The sequence below is a fragment of the Hippocampus zosterae genome, chromosome 11 (assembly GCF_025434085.1).
Source record: "Hippocampus zosterae strain Florida chromosome 11, ASM2543408v3, whole genome shotgun sequence".
NCBI lineage: Eukaryota > Metazoa > Chordata > Actinopteri > Syngnathiformes > Syngnathidae > Hippocampus > Hippocampus zosterae.
The window spans coordinates 19,369,167-19,387,461 of NC_067461.1; the positions used below are offsets into that span (position 1 = coordinate 19,369,167).

Sequence of the window (18,295 nt, forward strand, 5' to 3'; positions counted from 1 at the left end):
TACATGGAACGCCATAACCAGGTGGCTGGCATAGTCTACCGAAACATCTGTGCGGAGTATGGACTGGAAACCCCAAGGTCAAAATGGGAAACACCTCCGAAGGTGGTGGAGAATGACAGAGCGAAGATCCTGTGGGACTTCCAGATCCAGACTGACAAGATGGTAATGGCGAACCAACCAGATATCGTGATCATAGATAAAGGGCAGAGGAAAGCCGTTGTAGTGGATGTAGCGGTCCCAAGTGATGGAAACATCAGGAAGAAGGAACATGAGAAACTCGAGAAATACCAAGGGCTCAGAGAGGAGCTGGAGAGAGCCTGGAAGGTAAAGGTGACAGTCGTGCCTGTGGTGGTCGGAGCACTCGGGGCAGTGACCCCCAAACTAGATGAGTGGTTGCAACAGATCCCGGGAACAACATCGGACATCTCAGTCCAGAAATGTGCAGTGCTGGGAACAGCAAGGATACTGCGCAGAACCCTCAAGCTTCCTGGCCTCTGGTAGAGGACCCGAGCTGAATGAGGGACGGACACCACCCGAGGGGTGGGATGAGGATTTTTTTTTTTTTTATATATATATATATTTTTTTTTAATTTATATTTAGATATATATATACATACACACAGACAACTTACAAACAACATACGTTCCACACGTTAGCTGAATTTGGTCGTAAGTCGTTATAGGGCATTCTTTTGAAGGTAAGATATTTAAGGCTTGTATAAGTAACTTACATGGGTTTGTACTGCGTTTAAATAACACTAAATAGGAACAAAACACGATGGTTTTTAAAAATGTGTAACACTGGAGGGAAAAAAAAGAGAGAGCGAGTCACAGCATGGGTAGAGGGTCATCACATCGTTGTCGTCATCGTCACTAACATGTTAAGGAGATTCTTCATCTTCTTCTTCCTCCTGCTGCTCTCCAATAAAGGAAAAAGTAGAGGGTTGGGTCAGGTGCAGCTTCTTCAGAGGCAGAGGGTATCGGCCGAACGAGCCGATCCAAGAACGATTGGACGGTTTCCGTTTTTTTTTTTTCCTTATCGGAAATGATGCAGTAGCACTGTATTGCCTCCTTAATTTGGTTTGCAACCTTCGTACAGGGCTAAACATTTAGTTCCTGTTGCTCGAAAATTGCAAGGGATTTGTCAAAAAAAAAAAAAAAACTCCTCGGCCAACAATTTCGTCTCAAACTTCTTCATAGGCATTCATGTGTTTTCCGTTTCCCTCCTCTTCCTTGACACATTTTTGCACCTCCAACTCCACGAGGTCTCTATTCGTCGGCTTCTCTCCATAAGAACCCAGCAGTTCCTCCAAATCCTCCTCAGTCATTACCCACCCTCACATTTACAATTTTGGTTATGAAGCAATTATCGTGTGAATGTCACTCATGTGAACCACGACACTATGATCATTTATATGATGCATGTTTCCCGCAGCTCTTCAAGGACCACAAGACGAGCAGTGAGAATGCTTCCCATAAGTCCTCAGACAGTGATGTCAGCGATGTATCAGCCATCTCTCGAACCAGCAGTGCCTCTCGGATTAGTAGCACCAGCTACATGTCCATCCAGTCAGAGAGACCCAGAGGACGCTTCAGGTACAGACATTATACGCACTACTGTTTTCAAGCATGTTCGTTTTCCAATGATGTGATGTGAGTGATTTTTGTCAAAATCAATGATCAGTCGAGCCATGCGTGCGACGGGCCGCCACATTATGAAGAGTACCAGTGTGAGTGGCGAGATCTATGGCATGGAGCATGCAGATGGCAGCCAATCAGACACCGCCCTCGGGAGCTTGGGAAGTGGGATCAAAAAGCGTCGCTCAAGCCTCAGCCAGCGTGTTGTTGCCATCCTACCATCAAGACGCAGTCGGAGTACCTCGCAGCTCAGCCAGACAGGTCAGAGACCACCCCCCGCCCCAAAAAAAATAAAAATCATGTAGGATCCTCCTCTGTAAAGAAAAAAAATGGTGGCAGGAAAAAGAAACATCACCATGGCATTTTACATACTAGAGACGAGCAATGTACTAAATATTAAGAAGAATGCATATAAATGCTTTTATTAAAATATGTTGTAAATTTCCCCAGTGTGGGACAAATAAAGGATATCTTATCTTATGTTTCATATATTCTCAGGGTGCACCAATCAATCGGCCTGGACCGGGCTCTGTGCCAGTTTTGTAAAATATTCTCCCTCCATATAGGTGTGACAAAGTCAGCCACTGAACTCTACAGCTGTGCGATAAATACTGTAATTGCCTTTTCATTTTTATTCAGAGAACTACTTCATGTGCAGCTAAAACAGGGGTTTCCAAATCCGGCCATCGTGGGCAGCTGTCCTGTGTGTTTTATATGTCACCCTACTCGAATACACCTGATTCAAATGATCAGGATCATTGTCAGGCTTCTTCAGAGCTTGCTTGATGAGACATACAAAAGGACAGCAGCACTCGAGGACCGGAGCTGGACATGCCTGAGTTTGTTTTGTTTCACAGGTATTGTTCATTGTTTTACAATTAAACAAGATTGGAGCATTGAAGGTGTATACTGTTCGTTATGGAAAAAGAAAATGGGCAAAATTCGGTCAGGGATCGGTGATTGGACGGAAAGTTGTGATTGGAGCACCACAAATATGTTCTTATATATTTAAACTATAAAAATTGAGGTTATTATATTCATTTATTTATTTGTTTCATTACACTGAGATTTATTTCAAATATTTAGACTCATTCATTTAGTTAAACAAGTACATTGAGCTTGGGAAGATGTTGGAACCACGGTCATTATCTTTTGTTCAGTATTGAAACCTTGTCTTTCGTTGAGGCCCTTGCTCGGTGCAACTTTGATGGGCATGGCTAGTACTGCTGACTTGCCCATTGTAGTCTAATCAATGTTTTTGGTGCAGTAAACAATAACACTAAAAGGTGTAATACCAAACTTTTTGATGCGGTGTTGGGTAACACAAGCAAGATGGCATTTTATGTACCGGTAATTCCTGTAAAGTGGTTTTGGGGACATGAGGATTCCGCCTCTCGGCGACAATAAACAATAACTTCCCCAGTAAAACAAAAATGTAAATTTAAATTCCTATCCGATTATATTAATTTGGGACACACTGTGTTGTTATCAGTGTATGCATTCCTTTATGGATTCTTCAAGTCGAGAAGTAGTACAGATAATCAAATCCGCAAACAAACAACAATACATGTAATAATGAACACTTATTCCATCCATCAATCCATTTATACATGTTCTTCCACATTTGTGGTTCACAATTCTGGAAAACTTGAAATCTATTCCGAGCGGCACGGTGGTCAACCAGTTAGCACGTCCGCCTCACAGCTGAGATGCAGGGGTTGAATCCGGCTCTTCCTGTGTGAAGTTTGCATGTTCTTCCCATGCCTGCGTGGATTTTCTCCGGATACTCCGGTTCCCTCCCGCATTCCAAACACATGCATGGCAGGTTAATGGAACACTCTAAATTGTCCCTAGGTGTGATTGTGAGTGCGGAGGGTTGTTCATCTCTGTGTGCCCTGCGATTGGTTGACAACCAGTTCAGGGTGTCCCCCAGCCTATTACCCAAAGACGGCTGGGATCAGCTCCTACACGGCCAGGACCCTTGTGAGGATAAAGCGGATGGATGGATGGATGGATGGATGGATGGAGGGAGGGAGGAAGAGAGGGAGGGAGGGAGGGAGGGATGAAATCTATTCCAGCGGACTTTTAGCAATAGGCAAACTGCACTATGGTTTGCTCACCAGTCAACCACAGGGCACGGACAAACATTTAAATGTAAAAAAAAAATGTCCATGGTGTCCAAAAATATAGGCAGTGTGTATAGTGCTGCTCCATCAGTGACATTACTTGATACGACTTCAAATAAATCATTGGTGTACAAAGTGTTCAATATCCGCTTTAAGGTGCATCAATAGAACACCTCAGCAACGACCTCTGCGTTTCAAATGCTCAATGACATGGCCTTTATTCTCTTACAGTCGTTTTCAGTTACAATTCATGTGCTGTATCGTCACAGTACGAGACTATATATCATACATGCTAATGCCTTAATCTGTCTTTCCAGTACTTTGGTGTTAGTTGTTGTTTATTGGTTGTGTTATGTGTTATTTCAGAAGCGGCTGGTAAGGCGGTGGACAGGCAGAAAGGTAAAGGAATGAGAAAGACAGTGTAGAATGGACAGAAAGTTACAACATGAAAAATAGAGTCATGCTTCAAATCAGATTGAAGACTTATATTATTTTTATTTCGTTGAAACACCATTGAGGCCCACAGTATAACAAAATGATGAAGCATCTGGCTCAGCTATTACAACAGAGAAAAATACTGTTTAAAAAGTTGACCGGCAATAATGTTGCAACTTTCAGCTTGTCATATTAGAGGTTGCCACATAGAATTACTGGCATGATTTGTTTGGGGCAGTTTTTTTTTTTAAGGCGAGATTAACATACTGCAGAACCCACCCATTTTTTTCTGGGTTTCGGACCTGCAGTGGCTGGGTATCAGGGCCCAATGTGCACAAAAAAACAACAGCATGTTCCAGTACGCAATCAGTGCTTTGAGTTAAATGTTTTTCTTTTTTAATACATTGTGCGCATATATAATACATACAGAAATTGACAGCAAGAGATGGCATGAAGTTCACCAGAGCTGAATTTGGTCATTAAACCCAGCCCTTCTTGACCTCTGTCTTTCAGCACGCTTCCTTACTCCATCCTCTTCAACAACATTATTTGGGGCATTCCAAGAAGCCGGGAAGTCGGAAATATCCAACCTATGATAAGGAAACACACTAAAATATTACACTGTATAAAGTGACGCTAAGCGTTTGATTCATTTCTTTGACTGGTAAATCAATCAATCATTACGTATTTAGATTATTATTTATCACAACGTGGGATATTTCCAACTTCCCAGAAGTCCTAAATGCAGCAAAAGGTGGTTCAGTTCTGGAAGAAGCAGATAAAACTGATGTTTGGTTGCAATATGGTTTGGATTTCTAAATTTATTTTCCATTGTCTTGTAGGGCTGGACGGTTATGGAAAATATTCTAATTGCGATTTTTTTCCCACATAATTGCAATTTGTGATTTAATTTTTTTCATTGAGGTCCTTTCCCAATGTATTTCAGAACAATTCATCTTAACTAGGACAAACAAAATCAGATCTATTATACACTTAAGGATACGGATAAAGGCAGACAAAGCATTAATTGATCTGAAAGTTTCCTGCGATTATGTATATAGTGGAAGCTTACTTAATACTTTGACGTGCAATTTGATAAGCCTTCACAATGACAACATAATTCTGCCGTAAAGGTGTGGTGTGAACAAGTACTTACTCGACTCTGAATGAGTCAGATATGGAAGAGTGGATCTGCCATTGTGGAATAAAAACATTTTGACTGTCAAATATGTTCAAACGTACTTTGGATTTTGGAGTACGTTCGGTCCTTTAAAACGTACTTGCAAGTACGTTCAAATGTACTTGCAAGTCTCTTAATATCTGAGCACTTCACAACTTTATCGTCTCAACATCAGAGACGTGTAAATGGAAGTGAACCGTTTTCTAGTACAGGGGCGGCACATAAAAAAAAAAAGAAGAAATTTAAAACACATGGGCGATACATATTTGACAGTCTTCGGACATTCATTTCCACACACACACACACACACACACACACACAACCGCCGACATGGCAGAAGCCAAAACATGACAAAATACACAACATGCATTCACGGTGAGTTTTTTGTTTCACACATAGGGATTTTTTTTTTAAACTTGCGAGGCGAAAAAGTTGAAGCATGTTCTGGATATTCGCATTAATGTCTCATGGGATGGTAACCGACTGAATGCTAGCGATTTAGCCTGCTGTGAAAACCCCCTCAACACCTCCCCCTCCGCTTCTCAGTACAGTAATGACCCATCAAATCGAAGTCTGCGATTATAAAATCATGTTTTATCGCGATTATATTGTGAATGCAATTACTCATTCGTCCATAATTGTCTCTAAACAATTACCTGAATGTCTGGATCAATCAAAACTGATGGCTTTTGGAAAGGTCTGAACCAATCATTTTTGGATGCACAGTGCTGATTGCATGATTTCCTCTTCTCTTTAAGTGTCATCTTTCAAACATGAGAAAACTCATCACTGTATGCTGTGGTAATAGGGACTATTACCACTTACAGTCGTGAGTGACCCCACCATGTAAAATGTTATGTTTCAAAGTTTCAAGATGTGCAAATTGCTAGAGACTGTATCTTATCACATGGAGGATTTGTTGGCCTGCGATGTTATGCATACCCTGTTATCAAGCTTGTCAGGCCTACCTTCAAATTAACATGATAACCTGAAACTTAGTACGTCTATTAGACTGTAAGAATGAGATAACACATTATGCACTTAGAACAACACATGCAAATATTCAGAAAGCTAAAGGCATTTTTCTTTTTTACTGCAGAGGCGCCAGCAGGTAAGAAGGTGGCTAAGGCTGGCAGCAGCAGTATCCAAAGGAGCGTCGAGACGGGCATGGCAGTGGAGTACCCTCGAGGAGGCTCAGCTATGCACCGTCAGGCCAGTCGAGAATCCAATGATGGCAGCATGAACAGCTACAACTCTGAGGGAAAGTAAGTACAATTGCAAGAAAACCAAATTGAATCCTATGGAATTACCCGGATTTATGCATAAATTGGTCATACAGCGCGATCTGATCATTATCTTAAGTCACAACAACAGTCTGCTTAAACTAATGATATTTCCACTCCCAACTCAAGTCTAGCGCAAAGTGCAGGCTAAGTGAATGGGTGGAGATTTCATTCTTTTGGTTTTTTGCTCGACTTTGCATGGGCAGCACTGGGCATAAAGGGGCGCTTGCGCCGTTGTGGGATGAAAGTAGCCTTTTACCCGCCAATTGTAGCGCCATCCCTCATTTGCATTAAAATTTGTGCGGACGGAGTGCGGTGTGCTCGAGTATGCCGTGCTTTATTCAACCTCCATATCCGTATCCGGATCCCTTGTCATACCCTGGCCAATGGTAGAATACAGTGTTGGGTTTTTATCTGCTTTGGTCCACTAAATCCATCTGCATTGTATCGTAACAGGTAGCTAGCGCAAAGATAACCGGTCGTCTCCCGGCCAAACGGCCTTCATATGTTGCTGTGACGGCATGAGAGGCCAGCAGTGAATTGACAGGGGCGAGGATACTCTGCTCCGTTGGGCTTTATTTATTGACTGCTTAAACGGTTCCATTTAATGTTCATTAGCAAGCAAATATTCCCATACACATGCAAACACTTCTCTGCTTTGCTCTCGGATGTAGCTTGTTTTGACGTATGTGCACCCCTCATGTGCACACATCACGTTATACAGCAGTGTTGCCACCCAGATATTCCTCTGTGACAATACATGGGACAATAAGTTGTGACCCGTTCTCACTCGGATCAAAAAAATTGGATTTGGCATTCATTTTTAACAGCCCTTTTGCATCTCAGCTCAGGTCACCACCATGACGTGATTGATGTTCTTTCAGACGTTAAATCGATGTACGCGCCTCACATGCCTTCCTTTTTTTTTTTTTTAGCTGTGGCAACTGCATATTGTTTCTTTCACTGTTACAAGTGGGCGTTTGTGAAAATCGCTGATGACTGGTGGGAGTATTTAAGGCTACTTTTCAGTTCATGTTTGAGGGAGTCTTTTCAGGTAGATTTCTTGCATTTGAGCATACCGCTAGACCAGGATATTTTGCAAGTGACCGTGCTACCAGTCTCATTTTTAGTAAGAATATTTCTACTCTCAAGAGGCACCGCTGCTAGTTTAATACGCTGATACGCTGAGGTGTCCGTGTTGTTAACGCCAAAACAGGTGATTGGCGATGAATCAACTTCAAGTTATAACCGTCGTGACAAGAGTGGGAAAGTCAATGCTAGGCACTTCAACCCCTATCATACACTCGAACAGCAATGATGCCATGACAATATTGTCAAATTAAAGGAGGATGTTAAACAATATGATCTAGTTCCAATATTGACATCGGCTCCAATAAATCATGAACTACAAACACACAAAAGTGATCTGAAGAAAACCATGACCGGGGTTCTGCTCACAATCATCATCTCAGCAGGAGTGAGCTAATGCAATGTGTGTGTGTGTGCCTGTCTGTATTTTTGTATGTATGTGTGTATCAGTCTTATCTTCTCAGGAATGAGGTTGGGGGCTGACAGCCAGTTCAGTGACTTCCTAGATGGTTTAGGACCCGGTCAGCTGGTTGGCCGGCAAACACTGGCAACACCTGCAATGGGTGAGCGTTACTCCGGGCATTTTACTACTGTCACCAACAGGCCTTTTTCTTTGTATCGTTTTGTTTTCGATGTTCATTTCCCACATGTGCAGGTGATGTTCAAATTGGTTTGATGGACAAGAAAGGACAGTTGGAGGTGGAGGTGATCAGGGCACGAGGCCTTACCCCCAAACCAGGCTCCAAATCCCTCCCAGGTTACCAACATTTCTGTCGTCTCTTCGTCCTCATGGCATTGCCCTCTTCTTTAACTACTTCCCCATATTCGCCGTTGCTTTTTCCATTCCATCATCCCGTTCTGCCAATTTTTGTAATCCGTCTAACTCCGTTGCCGTATCAACAGCCCCCTACGTCAAGGTGTATCTGCTGGATAGTGGAGCTTGTAAAGCCAAAAAGAAAACTAAGATTGCACGAAAGACCTTGGAGCCTCTCTACCAGCAGCATCTGCTATTTGATGAGAGTCCACAGGGCAAGGTGCTTCAGGTAAAATCGCCTGAGTGTGCGTGTGTGCAAGCGTGCATGTGTGGGGGTGCACGCGTGTGTATGAGTATGTGTTACTGACTGAACCATCAGAAATAGCTTCTCATTGCAACTGTATAAATCAGAATGCCTTGACCATATGTAAATGACATTATTCATTATTTACAGAATGAAGATTTTTTTAAATAATTTCTTCCTTGTTTGTGTTTTTGTTTTTGGTCTGCTTGCAAGCATCACTCGATTTTCTGTTGGACTAAGTACTGTGGTTTGTGTTTTTTGTTTTATGTTGTCCCCGGTGTGACTCGTCAGCATTGCCCCGCTCTCTCCTCAGCTCATTACATGCCCTTGTGTGCCACCGCCTCTTTGTAATTCGGCTATTTCAGGGATATTCGCATAAAAATATTCCAGGAAATTTCTTCTAATCAAATTACAGAAAAAAAGATCATTCAAAGCACGTATTACATTTTGGTCCCCAATTTTGTCAGTAGTATCTTCATCTGTTTCTTGTAATCAGCTAAAATATGATTTCAGAAAAAACTTCCAAATTCTTAATCTGACATTTTATTATTGATTGTCACAAAGAAATATAAGGACTGAAAAACATTTATTGAATTCAAGTCTAGCACTGAAAAATATTCCTGTTAAAAATGTGGTTTATCCGTTGTTGTTTTGTCTCACCCTTTTTTTGTGCTGTGGTTGTGACTGTGAGCGCCTGATTCTTGCCCTTGTTCTGCTTTAGTTTGTTTAATTATGTTGTAATAATAGTGGTACCTTGACTTAGGAGTGCCGACAACTTCAGATATCTTTTTTGTGGGGGGGAGGGTGTTGTAAATTAGCCCTCAGCATGGCTCCCAAGAAAGCGAAAAGTTTAAGTGATTGTGCTATTTGAAGCCCTGGTAAGTGCCGCTCTTGCGAGACGGTGATGGGTGTACTTACACTGGCAGGATTACAAGCATGTTGCCCGTTTTTTATTGTGTGTTTCCCATGTTCTTATTCACCCGTTTCTTGTGAAGAGCTGTCACCAGTTTGTTTCGCAGTCCAGGGGTCACCCTTGTCGAATTCCATTCCTTCCACTGTGGAAATGCTGTGCTCACATCGATAACTGCTGGTGCACATAATAGGAGTATTGTCAAGCAAGCCAACTCATTTTTGGAATTCATTTAGGTTACTTACATGAACACATAAACGGATTAATGTCTGCGCAAGCCAATGTTATGGCCACGGAATGAATTGAACTCTTAAGTCAGGACACCACTGCTTATGGTAATTTGGAAATCATGTTTGTGTATTTGTGTGCTTTTTGCCTCCACCAAACCACACTGTGGTGACTCCGCTCTTCTCTCCTCCAGGTGATAGTGTGGGGGGACTATGGACGATTGGACCACAAATGTTTTATGGGTGTAGCACAGATCTTATTGGAAGATTTGGACCTATCAAGCACGGTGATTGGATGGTACAAACTTTTTCCACCATCCTCGTTGGTAGACCCCACTCTAGCTCCACTCACGCGACTGGCGTCTCAGACATCATTGGAGATCTCAGGACCACCCCCAGGTGTTCGGTCCTAGTGACCGCGAAGGCGTCGAGCGTCAATAGAGGAACATAACTATTGGACCACAATGGAGCAGAGCGGGGCAACAGGACAAGAAGACCTTGGTCTACCAATAAGAAGCCAGACGGAGAGTCAGGGAATAAAAGTTACTAGAGAGCAGGTGGAAAAGAAATAGCTAATCAAAGCTTAGTCGGAGTCTGACAATCATTTCTCACACCTTTACTTCTTTATCTACTTCTACTTGAGCCTTTTCTTTGCAAAGGTTTGCCTTCATTTGTTCCTCAAAGATGGAGATTTTCTTTCCGCTTTATCAATTCTCTTTTGTGTGACTTTATTTTTGTTCACCCGATCAAAGTCCTTCACTAGCCAGCAGTGCTATCAACACTGTGGGGGAGTTGGTCAAAGTTCAAACTGACACACCTTCATACGGGTGAATGGCTGCATGAGACGTCCATTGGCGTTGAAACAGTGGAAGTGTAGCTGAGCACGAGGGGCTGTTGTTTGGCATTGTGTGGAAAACTTTTTAAGTTAAAGCAGCCTGTACACACACACACACACACACACACACACACGCGCACACAAACAGTCATCCCTTGCCCTGTGAGCACAAGTAGAGCTTGTATTTTTATTTTATTTTTTTTTGATAGCGGCAAAATGGTTTTGTTCTTTGAACAAAAGAAAAAGAGGCCAAATTTATTATGTGCTTTGTATATTTTATTTTGACTGTGAGTCTTTGTTTCGCCTAAATTTCAGAATGATACCATATGGTACAAACTGTATTTTATTATATATAATTAAACAATTTAGGGCGGGGGGGTTGTTTTGTTTTGGAGCAATGCTTTGCTTTTGAGCAAAAGCCACGATCAGGTGACATTTGTCCGAACAACCTAACCCCAAAACCTGCAAGCCCTGTCTTCCCCTCCTTCGATTTCCCCTCTAAAAGGAGCATGGTCTCGGGATGTGCCCTATCCTAACGCCCAGCTGCATGCACGGTCATCTTATTTTAATTTCATTTCTCTCATTGTCTTTTTCTTTTTCTTTCAGTAAAGTCAATTCATGAGAAACTAACAAACAATTCTTTTAAAAAAAGTTATACCAAAAACAAATAAACAAAACAAAAAAAAAAGATAAGATGTGTGTTAGAACCACAGGATTTTAGGCCAGATTGTATGTCGCATGTTCTTGTACAGTTTTCTTGTACTGAATATGAATACAAACCGAGAGAAGCCAAGCCATTCCCCACTTCAATAACAGGAGTGGACCAACGAGGGAGGATCGACTCCACCCAGGCCACACCTTCCACTCGGGGGTTGAAATACTATGTCCATATCAGGAGTTCTCCACAGTAAAATCTCATTGTTTCCGTTTTTCTTTTAAGCCCTTTGAACAACAGTGCTGTTCTGTAGTACGGAGCATAGCCGAGACCCTGGTGATGATGAGGATGTAATTGTCTTGTCAGTTTGTCGGGCTCCAGACCAATATAGAATGTGTGGAAAACAGCTACATATACAGTATATGAAGTACTTTTAAGAGTTTGAGAGAAATTATAAAGATAGAGATATATCTGAATATAGAAAAAAAGTGTATTTGCCTGTCTCCAAAACACACATGCACACCTTGTACATAGAAAATAGTGAGAAATTATTCACAAGAGAAATGTCAGTGACAACGCGAACATTCCTGATTTTTTTCCTTTGTTTTGTTTTTTTAAGAGAGAAATGTGCACCCTTTGTTGAACTCAAGCTGCTGAGCGGTACTGAGCCACAGGGGGGTGCGCTTAAAGGCCTTTCTTTATCCACTCTCCAAGTTGTTAAAGCTAAAGTGTAGAAACGGTTGACACGTTGTTTTTCCTTTCGAGAACTCCCCTCCTCCTGTTGATTGCTATAGGTTGGGACTGGACTTCTAAAGCCAATGAAGAATCTGATTTTACAGACCTATGTTGCAAAACGTTTGTGTTGAAAATCTTGGCAGTGTGGCCGCCTGCCCTTTCCTTTGTCAGTATTATTATTTTTTAATACTGATTGTTTACAACCCATGACTCCCCAAACTCAGATGATGATGCTAGATGAAAGATGAAGAAGTATTCACTGCAACAGTTCTTGTTTGTATAACAGATGTGGCTCTACTGAGGTGTATGTTTTATATTCAAGAGTTCATTTTTATTATTTACAAATAAAAGACTGCGGAAGAAGATACTAGCTCTTTCCAAGGAAGAGGCCTCATTCTTACAGTGAATTGACTGCGGTTATCACAGGGACATGTGTAATGAGTAAAGTGCTACAATGCTAAGAAAGATATTTGTGGGTGACTAAAAAAGTACAATTTCCTTTCAGATCTCTCTTGGAACCACTCAAACAAGTCAAAGAAGCAATACTTATTCATATTATATTTAATGTTTTTTTTCTCATTTATATACGTTTCGATGGGTAAAATCATAATTTGTAAATATGGCATTGTAACACAGAATATGCATAAAAGAAGGCAGACACGTTCAAAGAAAGATTACCTACAGCAACGGTGCCCAAGTCCGCTCCTCGAGAAGCCCGATCTAGCCTGTTTTACGTTTTCTTCCTCCAACACACCCAATTCATAAATATTCCTAAATTGCTTATACATAGGTTTGAACTTCCTTTATACAGACAGTATTTTTAGACACGTCACAAGGAAGTAGTAACATCTCTGATCGACACTTAAGTAAAAAAACAATTCATACAAACAACAAAAAATGACAAAGACAGGAAAACTTCGATTCAATCTCATCAAGTCTCATGCTGATTCAAAAGACAAAAGTTTATAAAGCTGGGCAGCCAGTCCAAAGAGGGACCAGCAACGGAAAAGGATCGATCCACGTCTCAGCCTCCGCTTAGTTCTCGGTGCCTCTAATAGAGTCTGGTCCACGGACCTGAGACACCGGGCAGATGCGTCTGGGCGGTGGTGCTCAGAGAGGTAAGATGGGGTCAGGCCATTTAGATTTGAAAACAAATACAGGTAATAAGGTTTTAAAAATAAGTCAAAAATTAAGAGGCCATGAAGGGATGTCAGAGCAGGATTTATGTGCTCCCTCTTACGAGTACCAGTCAAGAGGTGAGCATCAGCATTATGGACCAACTGGAGACGCTGAATGGAGGATTGGCTGACTCCAAAGTAAAGTGCATGACAGTAATCCAGCCGAGACGTGACAAAGGCATGAATTACAAAGTGTGCTTGAGAAAGGAGACGCTTTACTTGAGGCAACTGCCGAAGGTGAAAGGAGCTGGATTTAACAGCGGCACCAATTTGACGGTCCAGTTTAAAATCACTGTCGAGTTTAAGACCCAAGTTTTAAAACCTGGATAGATAGACAGATCTCAAGCACACGTAGGGCCAATTTTAGAGTGTTCAATCAGCCTGCCATGCACGGTTGGAATGTGGGAGGAAACCAGAGTACCCAAAGAAACCCCATGCCCGGGGAGAACATGAAAACTCCACACAGGGAGGCCGGAGCAGGAATTGAACCTGTGAGATTGACGCGCTAACCACTGGACCATCAGGATGCCCTTGGCTTTTAACAATCCTTCAAAAATGTCCAAGGCAAACATCAGCATAGCGAGCGATCGCCCAAATGGTGAGCACTTTTTCTGGGTCACATTTACGTAAAACTATCAGAAGGCCTTGTGGCTCGAGGAGCGAATGACAAAGACGCTGCAGAGACACATAACTATCTACACACATAGATAGATATGGTAAAAGCCCCTCTTAGCCTATGAGATGCCAAGATGATGCTCAGGAATCGTCAATGGAAAAGCAACTATAAGGATGTTCCATTCAGGAAACCCTGAGCTGCGACCAGCAGCCATACTGTATTTTTACCTTTTGTAACTTGAAATGTCTTTTGTAACTAGAGGCAATATTTTCCTGTTGAGGCGTTTGGTAACTTTAAAATTTCGGATGAAGAGACATTCATAAGTAGAGGTGCCACTAGTGATGGGTCCATGAGGCCTCATGAGGCGTGTCGACACACTGACACACTGTGTTGATACTGTGCTGATACTGTGTCACTGACCACTGCCACCTGCTGGACCTTCAAGATCCCTGCATCCAACCCACTCAACAGACTTTACTGACTGATAATTCTTTTGTATATTGAACATATAAAATATACAATTCGGTAATAAATTGGCAAAAAGTGAAGGTAAGATATAAAAAAAGGAAAAGAAAATAGTCATCATCACAAATATGTGTTCAAAGGAGTAGAAAGAAGTAAAAAAAACCCTAGAGTCCTACCCCTTCTTATATATGAATTGATCATTTTTCAAAATAGAAAAGAAAGTCTACATATCAACAAATGCTTTTACCCTTATGTATGCTGTACTTATACATTTTTACAACTTTAGGTTTGTATATACAGTACATACTCATTGGAGCACAAGTATATGTCGATTTTCTCATATTCATAATGGATGCTACATTTCATTAATATATTAAATAATCTCATCAATGTATTCCTGATGTATTGCTATATTTCATGGGTGTATCGAATTTATTAGCTTAATTCTGATTTGTGTAGTTGTCTTGTACTACTCTCAAATTCATTTTTAATCTCAGCAAGAGAGTTACTCATTTTACTGGTCCGTTTCAGAATCATTCCACAGATTTACACCTATTACAGATACACTCCTTTGCGTGATGTTTGTTCGTGTTTTGGATTTTTCTGTATAGGTTAGTACCCCTTAAATTATGACAACTTTCTCGAATTTTAAAAAGCTTCTGGATGTTTTGGCAAAGGAGGTTATTGTGTGCTTTGTACATTAATTGGGCGATTTTGAAGTCAACCAGGTCATGAGATTTCATTGTTTAATTTGATAAACAGTGGATTTGTGGCTTCCGTCTATTTGGAGCCAGTAATTGTTCTGATTGCTTTGTATTGTAGTTTTAAAACAGTGTTTTACTGGCATTTCCCCATATTTCCACACAATAGGTCAAATATGGAAGTAATAAAAGTGTGTACAAGGATTTCTTATTCAGCACATCCTTAGTTTTGGGAGGATCCCTATGGTTTGGGATATTTTTCTTTTATTATCTATTATGTAGCTGCCAGCACGGTTTTGCATCTACAACTGTTCCAAGACATTTTCATAAGGTCATTCATCGATTTGATGAAGTGTATACAATATCATTCACATCCATGCATTCATTTTGCAACATTCAATGTGTTCAAATAATGTGAAGATCATTTGAATGAGGATGCTTGTGGGCTTTGATTTCACATTTTTATTGAGAAAAATAAGATGCTCCAATGTTTTAAACTTCAGCCTGTTGCGTCTTTTACAAGCAATTTCTCCTGCTGTGAAGAACACACGCTCACAAGGGACGGATGTGGCTGGCGTACAAAGGAACTCCTTTGCGAGGTGGGAGAGGTTTGGGAAAGAAGTGTGTTGGTCCTTCCAGTACAGCTGCTTCCTGGAACCTTGATTGTCAAACATGGAGTGGAGAGTCAATTACTGATTGTCAATTAATCATCAACATAGCAACCGTGAAAAGATGAGTGAACGTTTGTATACCTGGCGTAATACCGGGTGTATCGCGAACTTCATTCTCATGCTTGGCCCGATAATGCCTCAGCATGGTGGAGGTGCTTCTGTTGGCGAATTGACTTGGCAAATTCGACATTTCACCTGTAATGAAATGTGAATAAGAAGTAACTAAGAGTTACCTTGAAATGTATTCGGATTAGAATGGTACAACACGTCAATAATCTGAGAGGCACTCGGCGAGTGCCTCTCGCCGAGAGGTTCTCGGCGACAGAAGGCGATTTGAATAAATAAATAAATAATACCTTATTCTCCAGGACATCAAAATGGTCCCACACGGCGGATGATTTGCGTCTCTGCTCCATAATCGGCAAGGAAGGCAAGGCACGAACACGAAGTCTGCACTGACACGAGCTTCGACAAGCGAGCGTGAGTGAGGTCTGGCTTGTTTCGGCAGGTGTTCCTTATAAACACTGTGTGGCGGGCTTTTGCTGCGTCAACGCCCTCTGCACTGAGTCGACGCCCCCTGGACTAAGTGGCGCAGCCTGTACTGTGCCAAGCAGCCGATGCAGTCTAAACTGCACCGGTGCAGTTCACGTGTCAATTAGCAGCCTGGACTGTGTCAACGCAGCCGATGTGTCAATTAGCAGCCTGGACTGTGTCAACACAGTCGATGTGTCAATTAGCAGCCTGGACTGTGTCAACGCAGCCGGTGTGTCAATTAGAAGCCTGGACTGTGTCAACGCAGTTCACGTGTCAATCACGTGACGTAATGAGCCAGCACATGCATCGACACGTGGTTTGCTCTGTGAGCCCGGCGCATGTGTCAATGCATCGGTGTCGCTGGACCCATCACTAGGTGCCACTGTAAATTATCCCTAGGTGTGAGTGAGTGTGAATGGTTGTTCATTGATTGACTATCTCTGCACGAAGACAGCTGGGATGGGCTCCAGCACGCCCGCAATCCGCGTGAGGATAACCAGATAAGACAATGGATGGTTGTTTTATTTTCTACCCATACATAGCGGGCACAACATGTTGAAAAAATATTGCTGTCACGTAGCAAGGTGGTGGTGGACCCCAAAAAGCAGGCAGGAGGGAGGAGCGGAGTGTATTTGAAGAAGAAAACTAAATCCAAAACACAAAAAGTCCAAAGTACCAAACAAAAACCATGGCTAAATCTAAAACATAACAATGAACTCAACATGACAGAAAACAAGAGCAAACAGCAACACACATGACAGTAGCGAGCGCAACAATGACCCGACACTGAATGTTCGGTCTGGGAGTAATTTTAAAGCCCTAATTAGTTATGACCAACATGTGTGCAGCTGCCCGGGGAGCCTTACAGTGCCACCTGTTGGTCCCTAAACCGAATCATGACAATTGCAATTGTAAGAATGGCACATGCAGTGCAGAATGCTAAAGATCCGCAATAAATTCATGCTTTAATGCAGTGTTTTCCAAACTTTTTTGAGCCAAGGCACACCACAAGCTGAAAATGTGACACCCCCCCCCCCCGTTTATTTTAACATTTAGCGTGTTATATTGTTACTATAACCGTTTTTAACATTGAAGAATGACATTATAACAACTTGAATTGGAATCAAATGAACACAAAGAAAACAGTATTTTATCATCTTTCATATTTATTGGTTCACCGTCGTCCTGCATTTATGCGTCACAAATTTGCTTGCTTGTCGTCGAAACATAAGGCAATTGGCTAGCTGTTGCTGCTCCCTAGCGGTACGGGAGGGTACTACATGATTACTTTCTGGGTGAAAGACCGCACAGGTCACGCAATACAATCATTTTATTCCACATGAAGAAACAAAGTTTCTTTATCAGATAATAAACGTGTAATTTCTTTAGGTCCATAATAATAATATAATAATAATACATTTTATTTGTGGGCGCCTTTCTAGAAACTCAAGGACACCTTACAACAAGCAGTAAAATCACGAGTACAATGTTAAAAAACTACATCAAATAAGATAAGAAAAAATACAACAAAATAAATAAATAAAACAATGGCTTTATGGTCTGAGTGAATAGGCTTGTCGAAACAGATGTGTTTTGAGGCGGGATTTGAAATGTGTTAATGAGGCTGTATTACGAAGGTCAGCGGGGAGTGAGTTCCATAGCTGGGGAGCAGAGCGACTGAAGGCTCTATTTCCCATGGTGACGAGGCGAGCAGGGGGGACAGAGAGGAGGACAGAGGAGGAGGAACGAAGAGAGCGGACAGGCGTAGGAATATGGATGAGGTCAGATAGGTATGGAGGGGCTAGGTCATGAATGGATTTGAATGTGAGTAGCAGGATTTTATATTGAATGCGGTGTAAAATGGGAAGCCAGTGGAGATGTTGGAGGACAGGTGTAATATGGTTTATGTATGGCGTGAGTGTGATAATGCGGGCGGCTGAATTTTGGACCAGCTGAAGG

The 18,295-nt window shown here is 41.8% G+C and overlaps 1 protein-coding gene and 2 long non-coding RNA genes across 16 annotated transcripts in view; 2 read left to right on the top strand and 1 right to left on the bottom strand.

The window, feature by feature from the left end:
- Positions 1-12,539, top strand: part of LOC127610633 (regulating synaptic membrane exocytosis protein 1-like) — an 85,217-nt gene extending 72,678 nt beyond the window's left edge. For 13 of the 14 annotated variants that reach the window (XM_052081000.1, XM_052081006.1, XM_052081001.1 and 10 more), the window contains 8 exons: positions 1,436-1,596; positions 1,685-1,899; positions 4,131-4,163; positions 6,479-6,644; positions 8,202-8,314; positions 8,407-8,508; positions 8,655-8,794; positions 10,141-12,539. In XM_052081000.1, the coding sequence (XP_051936960.1) occupies positions 1,436-1,596; positions 1,685-1,899; positions 4,131-4,163; positions 6,479-6,644; positions 8,202-8,314; positions 8,407-8,508; positions 8,655-8,794; positions 10,141-10,359 (1,149 nt within the window). In that variant the 3' untranslated portion in view covers positions 10,360-12,539. The remainder of the gene's footprint in view (positions 1-1,435; positions 1,597-1,684; positions 1,900-4,130; positions 4,164-6,478; positions 6,645-8,201; positions 8,315-8,406; positions 8,509-8,654; positions 8,795-10,140) is intronic. The other variant, XM_052081004.1, reaches the window with a different exon arrangement.
- Positions 12,540-13,165: 626 nt separating this feature from the next.
- LOC127610748 (uncharacterized) lies at positions 13,166-17,298 on the top strand. The gene is made up of 3 exons (XR_007965019.1): positions 13,166-14,294; positions 16,713-16,907; positions 17,253-17,298. It is a non-coding gene; the product is annotated as an uncharacterized LOC127610748 (long non-coding RNA).
- Positions 15,248-16,714, bottom strand: LOC127610734 (uncharacterized). Its single transcript, XR_007965004.1, has 3 exons — positions 16,159-16,714; positions 15,884-15,997; positions 15,248-15,789 (listed from the first exon to the last, which is right to left on the bottom strand). It is a non-coding gene; the product is annotated as an uncharacterized LOC127610734 (long non-coding RNA).
- Positions 17,299-18,295: the final 997 nt, after the last annotated feature.